At 34.4% G+C, this 22,945-nt stretch overlaps 1 protein-coding gene across 1 annotated transcript in view; it reads right to left on the reverse strand.

The window, feature by feature from the left end:
* Positions 1–19,975: 19,975 nt before the first annotated feature.
* LOC108544292 (potassium voltage-gated channel subfamily H member 5) overlaps positions 19,976–22,945 on the reverse strand; it is a gene marked incomplete at its 3' end in the record, with an annotated part of 202,468 nt that continues 199,498 nt past the window's right edge. The window contains exon 8 of the mRNA XM_017895350.1: positions 19,976–20,175. Within this exon, the coding sequence (XP_017750839.1) occupies positions 19,976–20,175 (200 nt within the window). The remainder of the gene's footprint in view (positions 20,176–22,945) is intronic.

Raw genomic sequence — 22,945 nt, forward strand, 5'->3', positions numbered from 1 at the left:
TGGATTTCATTGCCCATATCACTGTCAGCATTTTGGTCAAAACCATTCAACAAGCCTCTAGGAAGTTCCAAACTTTCCCACATCTTCCTGTCTTCTTCCGAGCCCTCCAAACTCTTCCAACGTCAGCCCATTACCCAGTTCCAAAGTCGCTTCTATATTTGCAGGTTATCTTTATAGTAGGACCTCACTCTTCTGGTATCAGTTTCCTGTACTAGTTTGTTTTCACACCGTTACAGACAGCTACCTAAGACTGGGTAATTTATGAAGAAAAAAAGTTTAATTTACTCACAGTTCTGCATGGCTGGGGAGGCCTCAGGAAACATACAATCATGGCAGAAGGGGAAGGTGAAGCAAAGACCTTATTTACATGGCGGCAGGAGAGTGAGAGAGCAAGAGGGGAACTGCCACATACTTTTAAACCATTGGATCTTAGGCCAGGCGCGGTGGTTCAAGCCTGTAATCCCAGCACTTTGGGAGGCTGAGATGGGCAGATCACGAGGTCAGGAGATCAAGACCATCCTGGCTAACACGGTGAAACCCCGTCGCGAACACGGTGAAACCCCGTCTCTACTAAAAAAATACAAAATCTAGCCGGGCGAGGTGGCGGGCACTTGTAGTCCCAGCTACTCGGGAGGCTGAGGCAGGAGAATGGCGTAAACCCGGGAGGCGGAGCTTGCAGTGAGTTGAGATCCGGCCACTGCACTCCAGCCTGGGCGACAGAGCGAGACTCTGTCTCAAAAAACAAACAAACAAACAAACAAAAAACATCAGATCTTGTGAGAACTCATTCATTGTCATGAGAAAACAGCATGGAGGAAACCACCCCCCAATCCAATCACCTCCCAGCAGATCCCTCCCTAACATGAGTGCTAAAATTCGAGGTGAGATTTGGGTGGGGATACAGAGCCAAACCATATCAGTTGGTGATCCTCTGTGTGGCAGAAAAGGAAGAGTTAGGTCAAGGGAAGATGCATGGGAAGATATTTTTTCTGTATCTTAGCAGATTTTTTTCAAGAGCATCTTCTTATATCATTACAGCTAAGGGCAGTTTATTTAATAAACAAGGTTTTTTGGATCTGACTTTCATTAGATTCCTTATCTAAAATACTTCCTTCCTTCCCTTCCTCATTAAGCTTCCAAAGAAAGCATTGCTTTTCCAAGGCTTTCCTTATCCTCAGAAATGTGGCCTTCCCAAAACTGTTTCCTCTCATCCCATGCATTTTCTAAGCCATCTGACTGCACAGTAGCATGTGCCTTGATCCACCAGGTCTCAGTCCTGTTCTTAGTATTTTCTATTGAGGACAGGATTCTTTTTTCTGCTAGTGAACTCTGGTAGCTATTATTTGTTCTCCATAACTAACATAACATTCCTCTTCCTCTCTTTTGTGTAATTTCCTCATGACTCTCAGCTCTGGTGTGAGCCTGGAAGCCTACTTTATTGGTTTGGATAGGTATTTCCCAAGGGTCAGTTTAATATATCAAGTTTGCAGTATTTTCTGTTTTCATCTGAACTGCAGCTACACTGTGAAAGTGACTTTATTTGTTCCCCCTCTTAATCTGTAGATTTACAGAAAAGATTTCTGAGCACATTTAGGCCACCATAATTACATCTGGAAATCCAGCGGTAAGCACTGGGTTTTTTAATTGTATATCCCTCACTACTGCTGAAGTTAAGCTTGCTTATATGTTCATTGACCATTTATATTTCTCCCTTTGAGAACTGTCTGTATCTCTTGTCTATGTTTCTATTATGTTATCCATATTTTTCTTACTGATTTTCAAGAATTCTTTATGTATTCTGGATGCTACGGCTTTACTGATTATGTATATTTCAATATGTTCTCCCAGTTTGTAGATTATTTTTTCACTTTTCTTATAATGTATTTTGATGAACATAAATTATTAATTTATTTTTTGAGACACTGATGATTTAGGGTATCTCACTCTGTCATCCAGGGTGAAATACAGTGGCATAATCATGGCTTCCTGCAGCCTCAACCTCCCCGGCTCAAGAAATCCTCCCACCTGAGCCTCGGAAGTAGCTGAGGCTATAGCCATGTGCCACCATTTCTGGCTAATATTTTTTTTCTTATATTTTGTAGAGACAAAGTCTCACTATGTTGCCCAAGGTGGTCTTAAACGCCTTGGCTCAAACAATCCTCCCTCCTTGGCCTCCCAAAGTGCTGGGATTACAGTCATGAGTCACCATACTTGGCCTAAATTACTAACTTCAATAGTTAAATTTATCAATATTTCCTTACCATTTAGCCCACTTGTGTCATATTAAACAAATTTAAAACGTATAAGCATAAAAATCTTCTATATATTATTTTTTAAATTACGGTAAGAATGTTTAACATGAAATTTACCCTATTAGTAAACTTTTTAGGTATACAATACACTAGTAATAATTATAGGCATAATGTTGTACAGCAGTTCTCTAGAACTTAATCATCTTGCGTAACTGAAACTTTTATGCATTGAACAGCAACTCTCCATTTTTCCCTGCTCCCAGCCCCTGTCGACTACCATTCTATCCTCTGTTTCTATGTGTTTGACTACTTTAGATACCTCAAATAAGTGGCACCATGCGGCATTTGTCTTTTAATGATTGGTTTATTCCACTTCCCATAATGTCCTCAAGGTTCATCTTTTTGAAAACCTGTGGCAAGATTTCCTTCTTTTCTATAGATGAATAATACATCATTGCTTGTATTTAGCACATTTTCTCCTTCCACTTATCCATTCATGGGCATTTAAGTTGTTTCCACATCCTGACTATGGTGAATAATACTAAAATGATCATGGAAATACAAACATCTGATATTTTGAGGTTAATTCTTTTGGATAAATAACCAGGAGTGGGATTGTTAGATCATACAGTGGTTCTATATTTTAATTGTTTGAAGAAACTCCATACGGTTTTCCATAGCAGCTACATCATTTTTACATTCCCACCAACAGTGTATAAGCATTCCAGTTTCTCTATATCCTTGCCAACACTTGCTGTATTTTCATTTTTGGTAATAGCCATCCTGGCAGTTGACAGGTAATATCTCATTATGGTTTTGGTTTAAATTTCCCTGATGTTGGGCACCTTTTCATATACTTGATGTAACTGTCGGCCATTTGTATGTTTTCTTAGGAGAAATGTTTAAGTCCTTTGCCCACTTTTAAAATTTGGTTATTTGTGGGTTTTTGCTATTGAATTGATGGAGTTTCTTATCAATTTTGGGTACTGACCCCATATCAGATTCATAGTTTATACATATTTTTCCCATTATATAGGTTGCTTTTTCATTCTGTTAATTGTTTCGTTGGTCCTACAGAAGCTTTTTAATTTGATGTAGTCCCACTGATTCTCTGTTTTTTTGTTTTTTTGGTTTGTTTTTTTTCCACTATCTGTTTTTGGTTTTGTTGATTGTGCTTTTAGTGTCACATTCAAGAATCATTGTCAAAACCAATATAAAGAGGACTTTCTCATATGTTTTCTTCTAGTAGTTTTAGTTTCGGGTCTTATGTTTAAGTCTTTAATCCATTTTGAGTTGATTTTTATGTATAATGTAGGGGTTTAAGTTCATTATTTTGAATATGGATATCCAGCTTTCCCAACACCATTTATTTATCTTTTCCCCACTATGTACTACTGAAGCCTTTGTCAAAGATTAGTTGACAATATGTGCATGAGTTTATTTATGGTCTTTCTATTCTGTTCCATACATCTGTCTGTATGCCAGGACCATGCTGTTTTAATTATTCTAGTTTGTAAAATATTTTGAAATCAGTAAGTGTAATGCCTCTAGCTTTGTTTTTCTTTCTCAAGATTGCTTTGGTTATTTGGAGTCCTTTGGGGTTCCATTAATTGTTTTTTCTACTTTATTTTAAAATGCCATTTTTAAAATAGTTAATTCTTAAAGTTCAGAATTGATTGATGTGGTGTAAAGGAGAGATCAAACTGATTTTTGCCCATACAGGTAAATATTAATCCCAATAACATTCACTAAATGTTTCCTTTTTTCCCCACAGATCTACATTTGCCAAATACAGATTTGTCATACATAAAATCTCCAAGTATGCATGAGGTTATTTTTAGAATCATTATCTTGTGCCATTACCATATGTCAGTTAGATGATCCCTTTGACCAAGTCCCACTGTCTTAATTACCTTACATTTCTCCTTACCTCATTCCAATGTTGCATCTGTCTCTACTACTCTAATAAATCTGCCTGTCCTGTATCAAATCCACCAGTAATCTCCATGTTGTAAAATCCAAATGAAATTTTTTACTTTTACTCTATTCATCTTTTAGAAGACTGCAAGGCAGTCTTTCATTTTCTCTCTTGGCTTTTATAAAATCAAACGATTCTGCTTTTCATCTAATATCACCAGTCACTCCTGAGTGTCTTTTCTGGCCTTTTCTCACCTACTTAACATCTAAGTGTACAAGTACCTCAAAGCTTTATCTTAAGCTCTTTTCCTTTTCCTAGCTAGAATGTCATTTTGAGTGATCATAACTAGCCATTCATGGCCTTTTATATATTAATGGCTCTAAATTTATGTGTCCTTCTGAACTCCAGAATTGCATTCATGGATAAAATAAATATTTATTGAACACATTCCACTTACCAAACACTAATCTAGACAATAATTATTCAGCAGTGAACAAAAGATACAAAACTCCCTGCCCCCATGGACTATTTATTGTACTAGAGGGACAATTAACAAAGAATATATAAGTGAAATTGTATATAATACTTAAGATTTGGATAAGCCTTATGAAGAAAACCAAGGCAAGTGAGGTACCTAAAGAGTTTTGAGATGATGATACTGTAATTTTTAAATAGGATAGAAATCTGACAATTGGACTAGATCTAAAAAGTCTTAAGTGGAGTTCAGCAAACTCTGAAGGCCAAATTGGACTCATCACCTGTATTTGTACAGCCAGTGAGCATATAATGGTTTTACATTTTTAAATAGTTATAAAAAATCAAAAGAAAAATAATATTTAATGGTATGTAAGAATAAATAGAATTCAAATTAATGCATCCACAAATAACATTTTACTGGGACATAACAATGTTCAATTATTTACATACTGCCTATGGCTCCTTTCATGCTTCTATGGCAAAGTTGAGTAGTGGAGGCAAAGACCGTATAACACAGAATAACTAAACTATTTACTATCTGGCCCTTTAGAGAAAAAATATTCTGATCCCTCATCTTAACCAATATACTCTACTGCTTGCAAACAAAAAGCTTCACATGACAAAGTTCTTTTTGGATTCAATATAATAAGAAAATAAACACATCTTTAGACAAATGTATTTATGTCTTTCAATAGACAAAAGAACTTCACTTTTTAATTCAGCTTCCAAGAGACTCGAAAGCTCAATACAACCAAGCTCAGTAACAATGACATTCCAGGTGGCTGGACACCTCTATTGTGTTTAACCATTTGCCAACATGTGTATGTGTAAATGATGATGTGTGTGTGTTTTACTGTCTTGTTTTTACATTGATTTTCATTTTATGAGAAGCCTATAATTTTGTGTGGAAGTCATTACAAACACAAACAAACATAAGGAAGAGTTATATTTGGTATATTATTTTAAGAGGTCATCCTTAAAACTGTAATGACCCAACTGCTTTTCTCTCTTATAGGATAAAAAATTATGAAACTAAACAAGTACACATCTAAGTTCATGAGGAAATGCAGTGCTCCTCCATGATGAAAATATTACCCAATTAATGTAATATATAATATTCTTAGGAATACTTTAAGAAAAAATATGTAATATCATAGCCTTTTAAAAAGATTCTTTAAAAGTTGTAGATGGAAGTGTAAGCTTCAGTCAATTTGAAACTTTACTTCAAATTGTGACGGCATAACTGGATGCCTTAACCTAACATTCACATGTTCTTATGTATTTGTAAGAGTAAGAAGGTCATAACATTAAGATGTGGTTTCTCTGCCAGCTCTTGCGTGATACCTATAAAAATCTTGAAAAATAAAGTACAGAAAGAAAAATTAGACGAAGGAGTGGGCTAATTTTTTTGTTTTACTTTTGCTATGTTTGAATTTTTTATGATTGCCCTCCAAAAAACCAAATAAATGAAATTCTTCATCTGTACATCTGTAGGATGATTTCATTACAAGAATTTTTAAAAAGATAAATTTAATATCAAGAATATTCTAGAATTCTGCTAAATTTAGATTACAGAACAGGCTTTTTATTGTATATATGTGTTCTATAGAAATAACAAGCTTGACACCAGGCCCATTATTAATATATTCATTTGGTGTTTTCTTACAGGGGTACTGTGTGGTTCTTGGCTTGACTAAGATCCCATGATTCTCTGCAATCTATTCACTAAAGTGGTAAGTTTTTAAGGGAACTTAAATTCTTAAGGAATTTCGGAAAACAAAATTTGTATATATTTTTGAAATGTGCCTGTACAAATGAAAGCAGGTTTTCCTAAGACCAATACCAGTAAAAGTACAATAACATTTTTTAAATATTAGAAAACCCTAGTATTAATCTGATATTCATCCCAGTCGGGCAGCATAGCTCACTAAAATTCCAAGTTTCATTGTTCCTGGTTGTAACTATACCAATTCAGTTCAGTAAAATGATATATCTCTTACCAATTAATAAAACAGAAACAAAATTACAATCATAGCTATTATTTGGCTTCAGAGTACTTGCAAAGTAATAAAGATCACCCTAATTGTAACTCATTTATAAGGATTCAGAGATTTCAATATATCCCAAAGCACAGTATGTTTAGGGATAGTGTATTTACTCACCATTCTCAATGCAGGCAAGAACCATCCTTCTCTATGTTAAGAAAGAAAACCAAAGTTAAAAGAATAAAAGCATCTCCTCTTTTACCTAAAATACTAACAACTGCATAATCATTTTATTTTATTAGGGAATTGAAAACTATTAATTATTTATGCGATTATTTTATCTGTCTCCTCCACTAGGTTGTAAGTTTCATGAGGGCAAGGACCCTGCCTATCTTGGTCACAGGTGCATCTCCAGTGCCTGATGTATTGCCTGGAACATATGGGGTATGGAGTAGGTGAGTGATTTAGGGCAAAGGGCATAAAGTTTGAAGTCAGAATACTAAAAATCAGAGTCAAACTTTGACTCTACCATTTATCAGGTGTATAGTCTTGGATAATTTATTTTTCAGAACCTCCTTATTGTTTAAATGGAGACTATAACGCCTACCACATAGGATGTTTGTGATCATTACGGGAACTCAGGAATATATAACACTAAGAAGTGCTTAGAGATGGGCACAGTCCCTAAATGTGTGTTCCCTTACCCTCTGACTCTTGGTCTGCACTCTTCCAGGTGGCCCACACCTGAAGGTCAAGTATCTCTTTGTGTAACTACAAAATAGTGTCAGCAGGTCAAAGAAAGTAAAAATGTACTTGTTCAGTCCCACTAGACTGTGAGTCCTGTGTGGCAGGGACTGCCTCATATTCACCACTGTCATTCCAGAGACTGGAACAATGTCTTGAATGTAAGCAGGGCCTAATGGACATTTACTATTAAATACTAAAATGGGGAACTGTATCTTTAAAGTAAATATCAACACATACATCAATATCTCTACCTAAATGTTGGTGAATTCTTGGTTAAACTTCTTGTCAAGCCTCAGCTTTTGTCATAAAAGAATTTTACCTCCTTTTACAATTTTCCATTTTTTCCTCTAAGCATAAAATATTTCATTACAAAGTTAATATGCCATCATTAAATCAAATTTCTCTAACAGAAAACTTAAATGATGATGAGGCATTAATCCTTAATAGTAAAAATTACTTGAAGTTTGAGGTTTGGAGTTTTGTTTGCTTCCCTGTTATATGGAAGGACAGCACTCAAGTGTATTGAGAATGGCTGAATAAATGAACCACTTCTGATCATACTGTCTTCTGTGATTTATCAAATTATATGAATCAGTAAAAACATTGTAAAATTATGTGACAGTTGATTTTACTACTTTACCAAGCACTCTGAAACCAAATAATAACTACCAGATTAAACAAGTGAAGTCTCTATGGACGTAATGACATTTCAAATTGTGTTATTAGAGAAGAGGGATCTTAACTGAAACAGTTGGATGTAACACTGGGAGTTGGGCTGGGTTGTTTCTCTTTTAACAGTGACTGGTTTTCCCTAGGCAGGCTGCTTCCCATTAACTTCTCATTTATTATCAAGATGAAGTTTGATACAAGGGTTACAATATTAAACTATTGATTTAAATTATGTCTTCTGACTTCTTCCTTGGCACCAAATATCACTAACAATTCTCACTAACTCTTTCTAAACATGCATTTAATTTTCAACCTTAGAAATCTTGGAAAAGATCATGAAACATATATATTCTGAGACTAGGTCTGATGGGTCATCCAGTTGGAATACAGGAACTAGACTAGAAGACGTGTTAACTAGAACACGAGACTTCTTATTGCTGGTGCAGTATTTTATTCATCATATTCCAACTGCACTACCTCTGATTCATACCCACACTGAGGAATCCTTTGGTTTTCATGCTGGTTTCTAGGAGTGGAACCTCTAACCCTGGATTAGATGATCTAGGTCCAAGATCTCTAATTATTTCTCATGATCCCATCATGCCTCATCTAAGCAACCTGAACATGTTTTTTCAAATGGTCTCTGCTGCATGGTTTAATGCTGAGATTAGGACAATACAATTTCAGTCAAAAGCTAATGGGATTTATCTGGGGTGTATATGATGATGATGAGTGGGAAGAGTAAGGAAAGTTTATTTAGAAGAATAAACACATTAAAAAGAGCCATAATTAAGGTGTGATAAGGAGACACTTGTCTACCAAATACTGATATTCAACAAGGAACAGAGTGACTAAGAACATTGCCTTTACAGTGCAGACATAGTACAAAATCCAAGTTCCCCTATGTGTGATCTAAGGCACGTTATTTAACCTCTTACAGCCCAGTGTCTGTATCAGTAAATGGGAATAATTATAGTATATATGTGTTGGAAAGAGTAAACATTAAACATACTAAGATTATTGGCCTTCTAGATTCACAAAGATAAAAAGAAAATTAATACCTAGTACTGACAATGTTGTTCTGAAAAAAGACATATGTAAATTAATGTTGGTTGTAGCTCATTTGATATTTTATAAGAAATAAGCTACAAAAATAAAAACAAAAAAAGTACATAACCTTGGACTTGGCACCCCTTATTCTCAGTGTTTACCTTAATGTACTCATTAGACATCTTAAATATTCAATAATAGGTGGATGATGTAATACAGACCTAAAATAGACTACAAATGTTATTATATTGTATACTTATAACATAAATAGATGTTCTCAAAATCATACAGATAAATGTGGCACAATATACTTCCGTAAGTCGTAGCATTATGCATGACATCATATTTTCTTTTTCTAGCTCTTTTTTCTAATTTTATGTAACAGTCATGTATTCTACTAAACAAGCAATTTTGAAAACAAAATGGTTATATAAATATTAACACTTATTCATAATAAATAATAGATTCTAATATTTCTTTATCCTTGAGAGAATTAGTAGGAGGAGTAAAGCTATACTCTGATCTGAATATGTTCTGATATTTACCCTGCAGACTCCCCTGTGCCATCTGTGCTGTCACAATACATATGAGTTAAGTCTGTGGATAATGCCCTCAAAGGCAGCAGACCCACATATTTACTTAGCATTATTCTAAACAAACATGTGACGATTAGTTCAATCATATTTGGGTACCAATATGTCCCTGGATCAATTTATGTGGTGTTATTGGTATTAGAGTAATATTTTAAACCATCATGACTATTCAGTGGAAATCATTCTATTATTTACATGGAATGCACTTAGTATTATTAATTTCTATTTAGTATTATTAATTTCTTTAATGAATGAGTTATTAGTAGTTAACAGATTAACTAGGTCTTTGAATTTCCAGCTTTCATTTGTTTTCTACCTTCAGACCAGTTATTTGACTATTAACACACAGGTAATTTGAATGTCATTATAAAATAGGTGAAAAATTTCAGCTTCTAACAATCTTTCATGTTCAAATTCTATTGTTTTTTCTATTACTTTCCTTGCCTTTCATCTTCACAACTTAAATTCACTCTCTCCTTTTTTAAAATCTGACATGGCTTCCTGTATTGCATTTCAAGCACCATCACAATATAAAATCATATGTTTATCAGGGTAATTATTGAAGATTTTTCTCCCCCATTAGACTCTGAACAACCTAACAGCAGGGATTATGTTTATTTCTATTTATCACTCTATAGCAAGGACCACCAACCCTCTAATACCATAGTTTCCTTTGATATGAATGCAAATTCTAAAAATGGCTATGTCCATATTTTTAAATTCTCCCATTATATAGATCTTTCATAAATTTATATATGCCATCTCTCAGAGATGTCCCAGTATAAACTAGGGACATAATGACTTCCTCAAGGAAGTATAAGGTATAGAGAAATGAGGAAGGTTGCTAACGTGAGAAAAGAAGAGAATGCCTCCTGAATGTCTTATGAAAGAAGTCAAGAACCATAAAAAGCAAAGCTAAGAGGAAGCCATCAGGTCACACAGCCATGCAGCCCTCTCCTTGACTCCAGATCCATGACCAGGAGGGCACATGGAACAGCACCCCAGGCAGCTGGCAATGAACAAGATGAATCTCTTTCTTTTTTCTTTTCTTTTTTTTTTTTTTTTTTTTTTTTTTTTTTTTTTTTTTTTTTTTTGTGTGTGTGTGTGATGGAGTCTCGCTCTGTAGCCAGGCTGGAGTGCAGTAGTGCAATTTTGGCTCACTGCAAGCTCCGCTTCCTGGGTTCAAGTGATTCTCCTGTCTCAGCCTCCCAAGTAGCTGGGATTACAAGCACAAGCCACCACATCCAGCTAATTTTTGTATTTTTAGTAGAGACAGGGTTTCACCACGTTGTCCAGGATGGTCTTGATCTCCTGACCTCATGATCCACTCACCTCAGCCTCCCCAAGTGCTGGGATTACAGGTGTGAGCCACCGCACCCTGCTGAATCTCTTTCTTACATAACAATTTTTCCTTTTCTTTTAATCTATTCACTATATTTTTCTACACCCTGTTGCTGCCTTCTGCTGTACCAGACAATGATGCCCATGGTTATTTGGCACTACTAGTAAAGGAACTAAAAGTGGGTTTTCAGTACTGAATATAAATGATATAAATGAATACAAAATCAAAAGCAATCAGCCTGAGCCAAAAGACAGGCATCTTTTAGTTTTTACCATTAAAAAAATCAAGAAAGAGACGGGAGAGTGGGTGGAGAGGAGAAAGCTACAAAGCACTGGATGAGAAATGAAAAATAACAAACACAGTCAAATAATAATAACAACAGAAATCGAAGAAATTGAAACATTGTTTCTTAAAAGTTCAGTTTATAAAATTCAAATCTGCATAATTCTACTTTTACCTTAAAAACTGAAAAAGTCTCAGAAGCATTATGGTCTCATTTAAAAATAAGTGTATCAAAAGCCATTACTGCAGATTTACGGCAGTGGGAGTTTGAAAACAGATCAATCAAGGCAGCTCAGAACAAAATAATAGGTTGGATACAAACACCTACTCATACTATAACACTGTCTGCAGCATGTGGAGTCATTCATGATTTAATTTTTCCCCAAAGTCTAAAATATATTTCTGTTCGATGTGCATATATAGAAGTATGTCATCCATCCAAATTACTCCACAATTGATGTTCTATTTTCATCTATACTTAAATAAAACAGTGCCCACTGAATACCAAGCAAAAACTAAGATTTAAAATGGTGCCAGGCATAATGCAGTGCCTGTAGTTTATAACCTGTAAAGGATGAAATGTATTATAACCACAATAGACTAAATTGTCTGCTACCTCTTATTATTGCCTACCTTATGCAAGCACCGTGTGGGCATTTTTCAACCTCCAGCCAACTAAGTAATGTGGCCGGTGGTGTCTCCATTACAGATGTGAACATGAAAGTATGGAACCTGATCCTCACGGTCTAGATGAAATAGGGTAATGAGCAATTTATCCATGGACCTCTATAAACAATCCTACCTTCTCATTTCTGGACTATGGCTATCAAATGATTCCTTTGGTCCTTCCTCAGAAGCTAGTATCAGAGTGATGAGAAAATGAAATATAAATTAGCCCACACTATTGCGCTAAATTTCAACGTGATACAAGAAAAGAATGTGCTTAATATTATCCCCAAAGATAGGTTTGAATCATATAACACAGCTTAAGATTTGACACATGAGAAGTTTACTAATAATTATATTAGCTGCAAATAATATAAAGCTTGCAATGGAACCCTCTTAAACTACGCTAAAAGCCAGTTTTAGCGTATAGAAAACTAATATATACATATATATACGTTTATAGAAAACTAATATATACATTTGAGTGTTCCAAATTACCATTACAAAAAAATATTACTTAAAGTTTTCATCTGCTTGTATTGTTTTCAATAAGCCACTGGCTGTTATTTTACTTAACTTCTGATACGCGAAACGAAAAAACTGAGGTTTCAGATAAAATCTACTTTCTCAGACAGTATGTGTAGGTCAGCCAGAAAAGAATAATGTCAATAATAATTCTGAATGCTTACTTTGTATTATGTCAGCAGGTAACAACTGAGAAACACATGTAGATGTAACAATAGTTAAGTTCTCTGATTATGTTTTGGTACTGATGGAAAAATTATAGTTTTCATATATTTGTTGCATAATGCTTTCAAATAACAAGCTGAAGAATAGTTTCTTATAATGATATGCCAGTTTCTTACAATCATTTCTTAATAGCGTCTCTTGCTCAACAAGGTAACTTAAAGACCACAGGGAAAACTGCTCCTGTTGTCCCATACTGGCCTGGCGTAGTCCCTCTATTAGACATTCTGAGTCCTCATAATTTTTTAAGGTAGTATCACCTTGGAAAAGTTCTTTCATTTCATATGTAAAACCACAGTACTTAGCTGTCCTAAAAAAAAGTTGTTGGAAAATATTTAGTGAATTATTATAGATATTTATTCTATAATTATTTTTATATAAAATCCCTTACATACATACCTGTAAATTGTAAATGAGATGTAATATATAATAGTACTCCAAATCATTCAGACACAATCATATAATCTTACTGTCAGGAACTGTAAGTTCATTTAGTACTATGTTCTACATATGTGCCTAAATCTTTTACTGGCAGACTGTGAATTTCCTCCTGAAATAAATCATTCCATTTGTTAAAATGCCAAATACTTCAAGTTACCTGTCATATCTCTCCCAAGTCTTTTCTCGGCTAAACTAAATATTCATATTTCTTTTAACTACCTATCATATAACAAACTTCCAAGAACTTTATGCCATCATGCTTATCTTCTGATAAGTGTGCTGCTTATAGGATGGCATTTCTTTTAAAATATCCAGCAGAAGTTGAGCACAATATCTGAACACAATCTATGATCTGATTAAAATAGGCTCTATTGGCATGATCATTATCTTTCTTGATTCAAAGGCTAGATTATTTTTAGTGCATCTTAAGACCAATTCAGTTTTATTTTATTATATTCACATGGATATATTTACATGACTTTTTTTTTTTTTTTGACAGAGTCTTGCTCTGTTGCCCAGGCTGGAGTGCAGTGGGGTGATCTCAGCTCACTGTAGCCTCCGCCTCCCAGGTTCAAGCGATTCTCCTGCCTCAGCCTCCTGAGTAGCTGGGACTACAGGCACTCACCACCATGCTTGGCTAATTTTTTGTATTTTTAGTAGAGACAGGGTTTCACCATGTTGGCCAGGATGCTCCCTATCTCCTCACCTCATTATCAGCCCGCCTCGGCCTCCCAAAGTGCTGGGATTACAGGCATGAGCCACCGCGCCCGGCCCCTATATGGCTTTTAAATACAGAACATTTATCGGTGGAGTTTTCTTACAAGACTAGTGCCTTTGCTCTTGGCTTCAACTATGATACATATCATCATGGGAACCTCTTGGAGTATTTTAATATCGAACTAAGAAAATGATGACATGTATGAAAATATAATCCATTTTTCATATCTAGTAATACAATGAAATATTTAAACATCATTTCCCCAATTAAAAAAACATACAAAATTAAACTGTCAAAAGGAAATTGCTTTAACTTGTAGAAAAAAAAATTATTGCCTACTGTATTTGAAAGCAAAGTGCTTTTCTGATAGATTTGGTTAAAAGATAAAAAATTTTAAAATGTTCAAAATTTCAATTTACTTAAATTCTAAAGGCATACTCCTACATGATTTTTTTGTGTAATTCTGCTGGGACATTTCATATAATAGCATCTTCCTACTGATACCTTATGTTTATTATAAAACACATGAAACAAAATGAAGACCAAAGAGCTTTTCTGATATTTTCAAGCTACGTGTTAGATAAAAAAGTAAGATATTGGAAAAGACAAAAGGTAAGGTTTTAGACCTCATTCTACGGAACAAGCTGAAAACAAATCCAGTATAATGGGAGATATGTGGTCTACACTATGTTTTACAAGTCTTATATAAAAATATAAAAAAATATATTTTTATATTTCCCCAGCCATTTACTTCATTTGAATTATTTCCCAGTGAAGTCATTTCAAACTGCAGGGTCGAATTTTTTGAGCTTTAACCATCATCCTTTCTATTTTTCCCCATAATCTCCTCTTCCCCTTTTAAATCCTCACTTATTCCACCCATTTCTTTTTCCTTCATGTACGCAGAATATTAGCAAGTAGCAAAGCCCAGAGGATGGATTTGGCTATTAAATTTAAAAAGAATCTAAAACAACTGTACTAATGAGCAGTCAATAACGTATTTTCAACTAAATAAAATTGAACTAGGCACTGTTCTATATTAAAAATATATTGCCTAAAGCAAACTTTCATGACAGAAATGCTGCAATCTCCACGTCAGTACAGATTTTAATGCCACAATTATATTCGAGAAAGCATTATTCACATAAGGCATGTTAAGACAGAATTAAGTCACAGTGATTAATTTGCTTGTGGATTAAAGCTGAATTCAGAAATCTATAAAACTAAATATGTGGAAATGATAGAAGGAAATCTTAGTCATTGGGGTGAAGGTTTTTTCTCTAATTAGCTTCAACGAATCATTAAATTTCTTTGTACAAGCAATTGAAAAAATATACAGCTATTTTAAAACTAACCAGAGAAGGGAAGAATTAAAACAAAGACATTTGGCTTCATATATTATATTTCCTTTTAAAGTACATATTCATAGTTACATTTGATAACCTCTATTTAAAATATTTGAAAAAAATTTATCAATAAAATATAAAATAAGAAACATATAGTAATAAAATGTATTTGCCTTATGGAGGAACAGGAAGTCTACTAGAGATCTCTAACATTAAATACTGGATAATTGTTAAAATTCAGATACTGTTTATTAAAGCTACATCCAAAAGTACATACATAATTCTAAGATGGTGACTGCAATTATGGAATTTATATTATTATTGTCATCAACCTTTCATTTTATTTTTCCTACACTTATATTTTAACAGGTTTAGTCAATTTGACTCATAATCAAAAGCCTATGGCATAGATAAATAGATAATTGATGATTGATAGAAACATAGATAGGTAGATACACACACACATACATAGAAAGTTTTGTTACAAAAGCCATATGTGCTCACTCGCTGCTCTTTTGAGAACAGACTATACAAGGGACAAAGGTGGAAGCACAGGCCAGTTAGTTGGTACTAGAAAAATCCAGGGAAGACATGATGATGACGTGGACCAGGTGATAGCAACGGAGGTGGTGAGAATTGGAGGTAGAGCCAAAAGGATTCAGCGGAGGTTTAAATGTGGGAGATTTTGTCTTAAGCAACTGAAAGGTAGTGTTTCCATTAATTTCACTGGGAAAGAATGTCTGTAAAACAGGTTTTTAGGAGATGATTGGAAGTTTGGTTTTGGACAACTTCACTGGACATGAGTAGGCAGTTGGAGGGGAGAGTCTATAGTTCAGGGAATCGAGTCCAAGGTAAGTATGAACATTGAGTGGTATTGGTTTAAAGTCATGAGACTGCAGGATATCATGAAAGGATGAAATACAGACAGAAAAGGGACGAGGCACAAGGACTGAGCTCTAAAATACCACCAAATTTTAAATATTATCTTAATCAAATTCCGTTTCAAGAAGTGTGCTTACCGGACCCGGGCGCTGGTGCGCTCAAGCCTCTGTAAACCCAGCACTTTTGGAGGCCGAGACGGGCGATCACGAGTCAGGAGGATCGAGACCATCCTGGCTTAATGACGTGGAAACGCGCCCGCTCTCACTCAACAAATAACAACAAACACTTAGCGGGCGACGAGGCGGGCGCCGTGGTCAGGTGTCCCGCTACTGTCGGCGAGGGCTCGAGAACAGGAGGGAGAATGGCCTTGTCCGTGAACCCGGGAGGCGGAGCTTGCAGTGAGCTGAGAAGCCGGCCACGCACTCCAGCCTGGGCGCAGAGGAAAGCTCCGGCTCAAAAGAAAAAAAAAAAAAAAAAAAAAAAGAAAAAAAAAAAAAAAAAAAAAAAAACAAAAAAAAAAAAAAAGACAGGTGGGCCCGCTACAATTTACACACCTCCCAGAATTATACAATAATGCCAGTCACCAGCCTTTGCTAAGACTGGGCATCATCTTTGTCCATTTGCCATATTAAAAATGTTCCTATGTCTTTTTGTTTGTTGTTTTTTAACTCTTTGTTCCAAGTGAAGATAAGCCTTTTTTATGTTTATTAGTAATTTGCATTCTGTCTTCCATAAATTACCTATGTCCTCAGATCATTTTTCTCTCCTAGTATTCTAACTCTTCTTATTAATTTATAAATCACTTTACATATTAAGGTAATTAACATTTCACTTGCAAAATTTGTTGCAAATGCTTCATGTCATTTTCATTTTCATAGTTTTCTAGAAAGTGTGAAAGATTTTACACTTTTTAGCAAAATCTATTTGTCAGTTACCTTGTTATATATTCCATTACTTTAATATGTGCAAAGATAAATATATTCACATATTTTCTTCTAATAGTTTATAGTTTCTTGTTTTTTGCATTTAATTCTCAGTTCTTCTGATATTTATGTTAGGTCATGAGTGAAGACCCTTATAAATATTTTCTTAGATTTTTAGTTCATTTTATAATGATATTAAGTAATATGTCAATTCCATCTTTACAATTCATTCTTTAACTTATGTTCAGCTCTTCTCCCTAGTGGAGTCTAGTTCTGAGATACCTATTCCCTCTCTTTTCTTTGGTTACTAATTCTTTTGTCTATGCTTCAAGTCTTTATTATTGTATTGTATTATTGTATTATATCTTTATTATTGTATTTTAAAATTAAATATTTATACATATACTATTTTATATATAATTTATGTTATATATTTATATATAATCTATATTATATATATATATATATAACTTATTTGTTAAATAGCTGAATGCCTAACAGGCATAGGAGTCTTCTGCTTTAGTTGTCAGGTTCTTTACAAAACCAGAGAGCTGAATGTCAGTTTTTGTTTTCCTCTTGTTTAGTATAGCATATGGTGTGTAATCTAAGGATCATTTTTAAATTCAGTCTCTTCGATGATGCAGTACTAGAAATCCCTACACCCCTTTCTAAGCCCAGAATTTGGCAGATGTCTTTCCTTCCTTCTCTTTCCTTCAGTGCTGTTAACCTAGAACTTATGCATCTGGGTGGGGATTTTCTTAATAGACTGGGATAAATCAATACAGGCATAGAGTATGTTTCATACATGAACAAGGAAACTTTTATATTTGTCACAATTATTTAAATATGCTTCTCCTATTCGTCAAAAACAACTTTAAGGATTCCTCACTCAGTTAAAAGCCACATCCATGATTTTTTCTTTTCCAAATGCTAACCAATTTTGATATCTTAAAATATCCCCTTAAAAAATCTTTTCATTGAAATTAAATTTTTATTTCACTTTTAGTATTAGTCCCCCCATATTTGTTCTATTACTCCATTTTCCTTGGATACTTTGCTAATCGGAAGTACCTTTCTGTAACTGCAAATGAGCAAGTAAACAAAAAAAAAAATATTTAAGGCAGTACATGGTAGGTACCTAGAAATTTTTCCCTGCCACATGGCATGTGCACTTTGAGAGACATTGCATGCCAGTGCAATAGACCCTAACTCCATCATGAATCAGACAGTTAAGCATGTCCTCAAGGGAAGGCTTGAAGACAATCTGGTCAGCTCCATTCATGAATAACTCAGTATTCAGGAACACAGACAGCAAGGACTCAAAACTCTGCCATGTACTAGATTTGTGCCAGAGGCCCTGGCTCAGACACTTTTCGAATATGTAAAAGGACATTATTCTATCATTTACTGATTTTTTTATTAGTTACTATATGGCTCTATTGCATTTTCTGGAAGGGAAAGTTTCTTGCTGAGATAGTGATTGACGAGGCTGGTGGTTGTCTCTTGATCTGTTTCATTTAATGTGGACTTCAACGGACACCCTGATTTTGATGACTTAAATTCTGTTACCCTCACCTTCACCCAAGGAAGATTCTGTTTCTTCTCTGGATACTCTCTCTACTAGCCATATATTGGCTCAGATATACATTAATCAAATTCCATAGAAATGCAGTTTGCTTTCTTCCTTCTGTGTTCATGCATACCACTTTTAAGGGGCCATTTAACTGGAAAATTTATACTACATCTTGTAAAATATCGAAAGAGGAGTAAATCTCACCCCCTTTCACAATTCCTCCACATAGCTGCCCCCTAATATCTCACCTGCACTCCCTCTGAAGGCTTCTTTCCCTCAACTCCTATGTTCCTCATCCATTCCCCACACCTCCACTCAACCATCTATTCCTAACAACACCTGCCCTGGCTTAAAAAAAACTTACATGTTGCTTCATGAAATTCTCCTAACTAAACATCTACTTTTCTCATTTGCTTTTTCCCTTTGACAGTGAAAGATGCTTTTTGAGTGAGTCTTAAAGAAAACCATAAGTCAACCTCACGAGGTTAAAAGAACAAAAAAAAATTGTGGGAAATGGCCAGGAAGGTATTATGTCATCTAATTATCATGTGTCAAAATCAGTACCTAAAAGAATAGTCTCCACTGATGCCTATAAAGTAAAATAGCTCAAGACTGGTTTCCTCTAAAACTCTGTGCAAGCTTTATTTTTCATCTTCTGTATTTGATGTGAATCCGCTGGGTGTAGGAAGTGAGGATTTTTTAAAATTTGTTTTTATTTATTTCAAGGAGGATCTTGAGTTCTTCTTTGCCCCAAATATGAGATAGATGAGAAAAATTAAAATCAGCTCCATGAAAAGGCAAGGAAGAGATTAGAGATATCAGATGATTGGAGAGGAAGGCATCTATTTTATAGATGTGTGTAAGGCAAACTGGAAAATAAAGAATTATAAGTTCTTTATAAAACATATGAGATGGGAGAAATTTAAGTGGAGGACAGCATAGAAGGCACATACATTTTTAATTTATAGCCAGGAAGTCTCTTTCGAATGTTTAAATGAGCAAAAAAGGCAAAGGGGAAATCAAGAATAAATTCTAGCAGGAAAAATGGCAGCACTCTGAGTTTTAGAGGAATGCAACAAATTACTGTGACAGATAATGAGTGTTTTAGGGAAATGGAATAATGAGGTATTTTCAGGAACTGAATTTTCTAAATTGAATGTGATGACTGGTACTAATGGATGATTAACGGTTCGGTGCTTTGCACCCTCTAAGCACTCAGTAAATAAGATTGATTGATATGTCACTTACAAATACAGAATAACAGTTATGAAGCAATTATACAAGCAATACGTGAGTGGAAAAGCTTAATGCATCTGAAGATCCTACTAAAATAGAAACTAAATAATAATAATAATAACCCATACCTTTTCTGTGTCAATGCCTTTTGACATGGACCATGTTGAAACAATATAATCCATGACTCGCTCACTAAGGCCTTTTGGGACCTGATAGAGTTTTAGGAAGTCCCGTACATTGTTCAGCATCTCATGGTATCGGTTGGTGTTGGCATACATTTGCTGGAAAATTGTTGTAACATTTCCAAAAATAGTTGCATAAAGAAGAGCTGAAAGGGAAGAAATGATAAAAATAAAACAAATATCTCACCTGAAAAAAATATGAATATTTGCTAATCAATGAATAATTTGACAGAGACATCCTTATAAACTTGTAGGGGTGAATGCATGTTGAACTCTGAGAAGATTGCCTGACACCTGGTATTCCCTCAGAAAACATTACCTTCAGTAGGAGAAACATGACTTTATGAGCATGCACGACTCTAGTCAATATGACAAAACATGAGTCATCACAATATTTTCTGAAGAATCAGATGATCCAAAGTTATAATTTTGCCTAAGAAATCCTATTTGTTAGTAGATTAAAGTTATCCTCCACTTTGTCCTCCTGAATGAAGCCTAATCAATTTAAATTTTTCAGAGATTGATGATCTAGTTTAGAAACATATGCTCTTTCTCATTACCTGCTCCTTCCAGCTTTTGGAATACTTCCCTGGTTATAAATATTTTTGACAGAACATCAGAAATTTAGGGAGTGGAGAGAAATTAATGTGCTTCATGTTTAGAAGGTTGTGAAGATAAAGAGATTTGGAGTTTTTAGCTGAAATAAAACTTTGGCAATGCTGAGAAATTCCAGTTATTAAATTCATATAATTATTCCAGTGATTTTTTTTATTCCATCATTTTAATTAAATGTAAAGTTAGCCCACTGACTACTGTCATTCATCTATGGGGGACTACGGGTGGCATAGGGTATTTCAAAGCCCCGACTGCTCCCTCCTCAATCCATAATTCACCAACTCTTCTTTCTCCAGATGTAGTCAGGCTATTAATGCTGACAGGATCCTACAAAAGCTTATTTAGAGTAGAGTTCAGCCTAAACTGAACAAACTTCCGATCTTCAATAGCACACTACCTGCAACCTGCCCTGCCCCTCTGGTTTCACTCCCTTGTTAACTGGAAGCTTTTTTGAAAAGGGGGCAGTACTTTATTCACCTTAATGTTCAGTACACAGGCATTCCATAAGCATTTCACAAATAAGTAGACTCACAGGCAATGATAATTTTCATCCTACATCCTCCAAGCATTTGAAAAATGACTTTAAACAAAATATAGGCTGTTTCACTTTGCAGTTTCATCAGCCAAATCCCATTTGATGGAAGTGGTATAAAATCAAGCTAGTGAAGCAACTCAAGATCTTTAATATACTGCTTTTAGAAAATTATTTGTTTTTCTTTTCAAGAAGAGCTGTTCTCCTCTGAGTGTAACAAATTATAATTTCACAACTGAAAGCTATTATTTTATAAAATTTCATCAGTTTTCTGCTATTATTTGATGCCAGTGCAGGACAATTTTTTAAGACAGATGATATTTTGTTAGACCTGAGTAGGAGGAATAGAGTGTTGACATTTTCCAACTAAGTCTTTATACCTTTGAATATTTGTATTTAAAAACAAAAACTCATCCTTTTGTCAGTCTTTCAAAAATGTCTTGTGTGCATATATTTATTTTCATACTTTGAAATAAGTGTGTTTATCTTTAATGTGTCAATTTTCCATGTTGAAATGAAGAGGAAGAGTTTACTAGGATTGTCGATATAGTATCCATGGATCATTGATTCTAATAAAAGAATCTATAGGTTTATTAAAAGATATAGAGTTCTTTCCTAAAAAAAAAAAAAAAAAAAACAGAAAAGAAACTAAAGGTAAATCACGGACTTAACATCTCTATTCCACCATTGTTGTTTTTAAGAAAAACAAACAGAAATAAGGTTAACAAATTAATGACAGCAGAATCATCTAGCAAATATGGAATTTTACATTTTCAGAAAAGAGAAATAAGAAAATTTACATTTTAAAATAATGAGTATTTTAGGGGTTAATGAAATAATACTGCAATTATGATTTTAGTAGTGCTCAGCTATCATAAACTGTCAATAAATGTCACAGAACTACCTATTATTTTAACATGTTTAACTTGTTTGGCTCTCTAAGATGCTTGAGATATGCTACATTTGCCAAATGTCTTATTACTGCCTTTTAGTTTAACAAATGACTACGCATTTCATCTTTTAGGGTACATTAAATGTATACACAAAATATATTCTGCTCATATAGAAAGTTTAAGATAAAATATGAAGAATCTGCTAATGTATTAAAAGTTTGCAGCACTAAGAAGTGAAGAATTATCAACATTCCATTAAGTTTGGCATATTATAAAATATCCACTTTTGGTTCATTTTCATTTTCATTATTTTATGAACACATAATAATTATACATATTTATGAGGTATAATGATAGCTTGATATAAGCATATAATGTATAATGATCAAATCAGGGTAATTGGTTATCATTTCTTTGTGTCAGGAACATTCCAATTCCACTCTTCTAGGTCTTATGCAATTTACAATCAATTATTATGCCCACAGTTGCCCTATTGTGCTGCTGAACACTGGATCTTACTTGTATTTTTGTACCCATTCACCAACTGCTCTTTACCCCTCACTGCCTCTCATTTTCATGTGAATGTAGTGTCCCTGCATTGGATAAGACTAAACAAGATAATAATTTAAAGTAAGAGATGCAATTATACGTTTACATTTTTGTAATTTTATTTTGAAACAATTTTAGACTCAAAAGAAGTTGCAGAAATAGTGCAGAAAGCTTGCATCACCCACATGCAGCTTCTCACAAGGATGACACAATTATAGTAATATAGCAAAACCAGGAAACTAAGAATGGCACAGTACAATTAACCAAACTAGAGAGATTTTTTTTTTTGCCAGTTTTCTTCTTTTCATATGCACTTGTTTCTTCAGT

This window comes from Rhinopithecus bieti, unplaced genomic scaffold (genome assembly GCF_001698545.2).
Source record: "Rhinopithecus bieti isolate Rb0 unplaced genomic scaffold, ASM169854v2 scaffold_26226, whole genome shotgun sequence".
Lineage (NCBI taxonomy): Eukaryota > Metazoa > Chordata > Mammalia > Primates > Cercopithecidae > Rhinopithecus > Rhinopithecus bieti.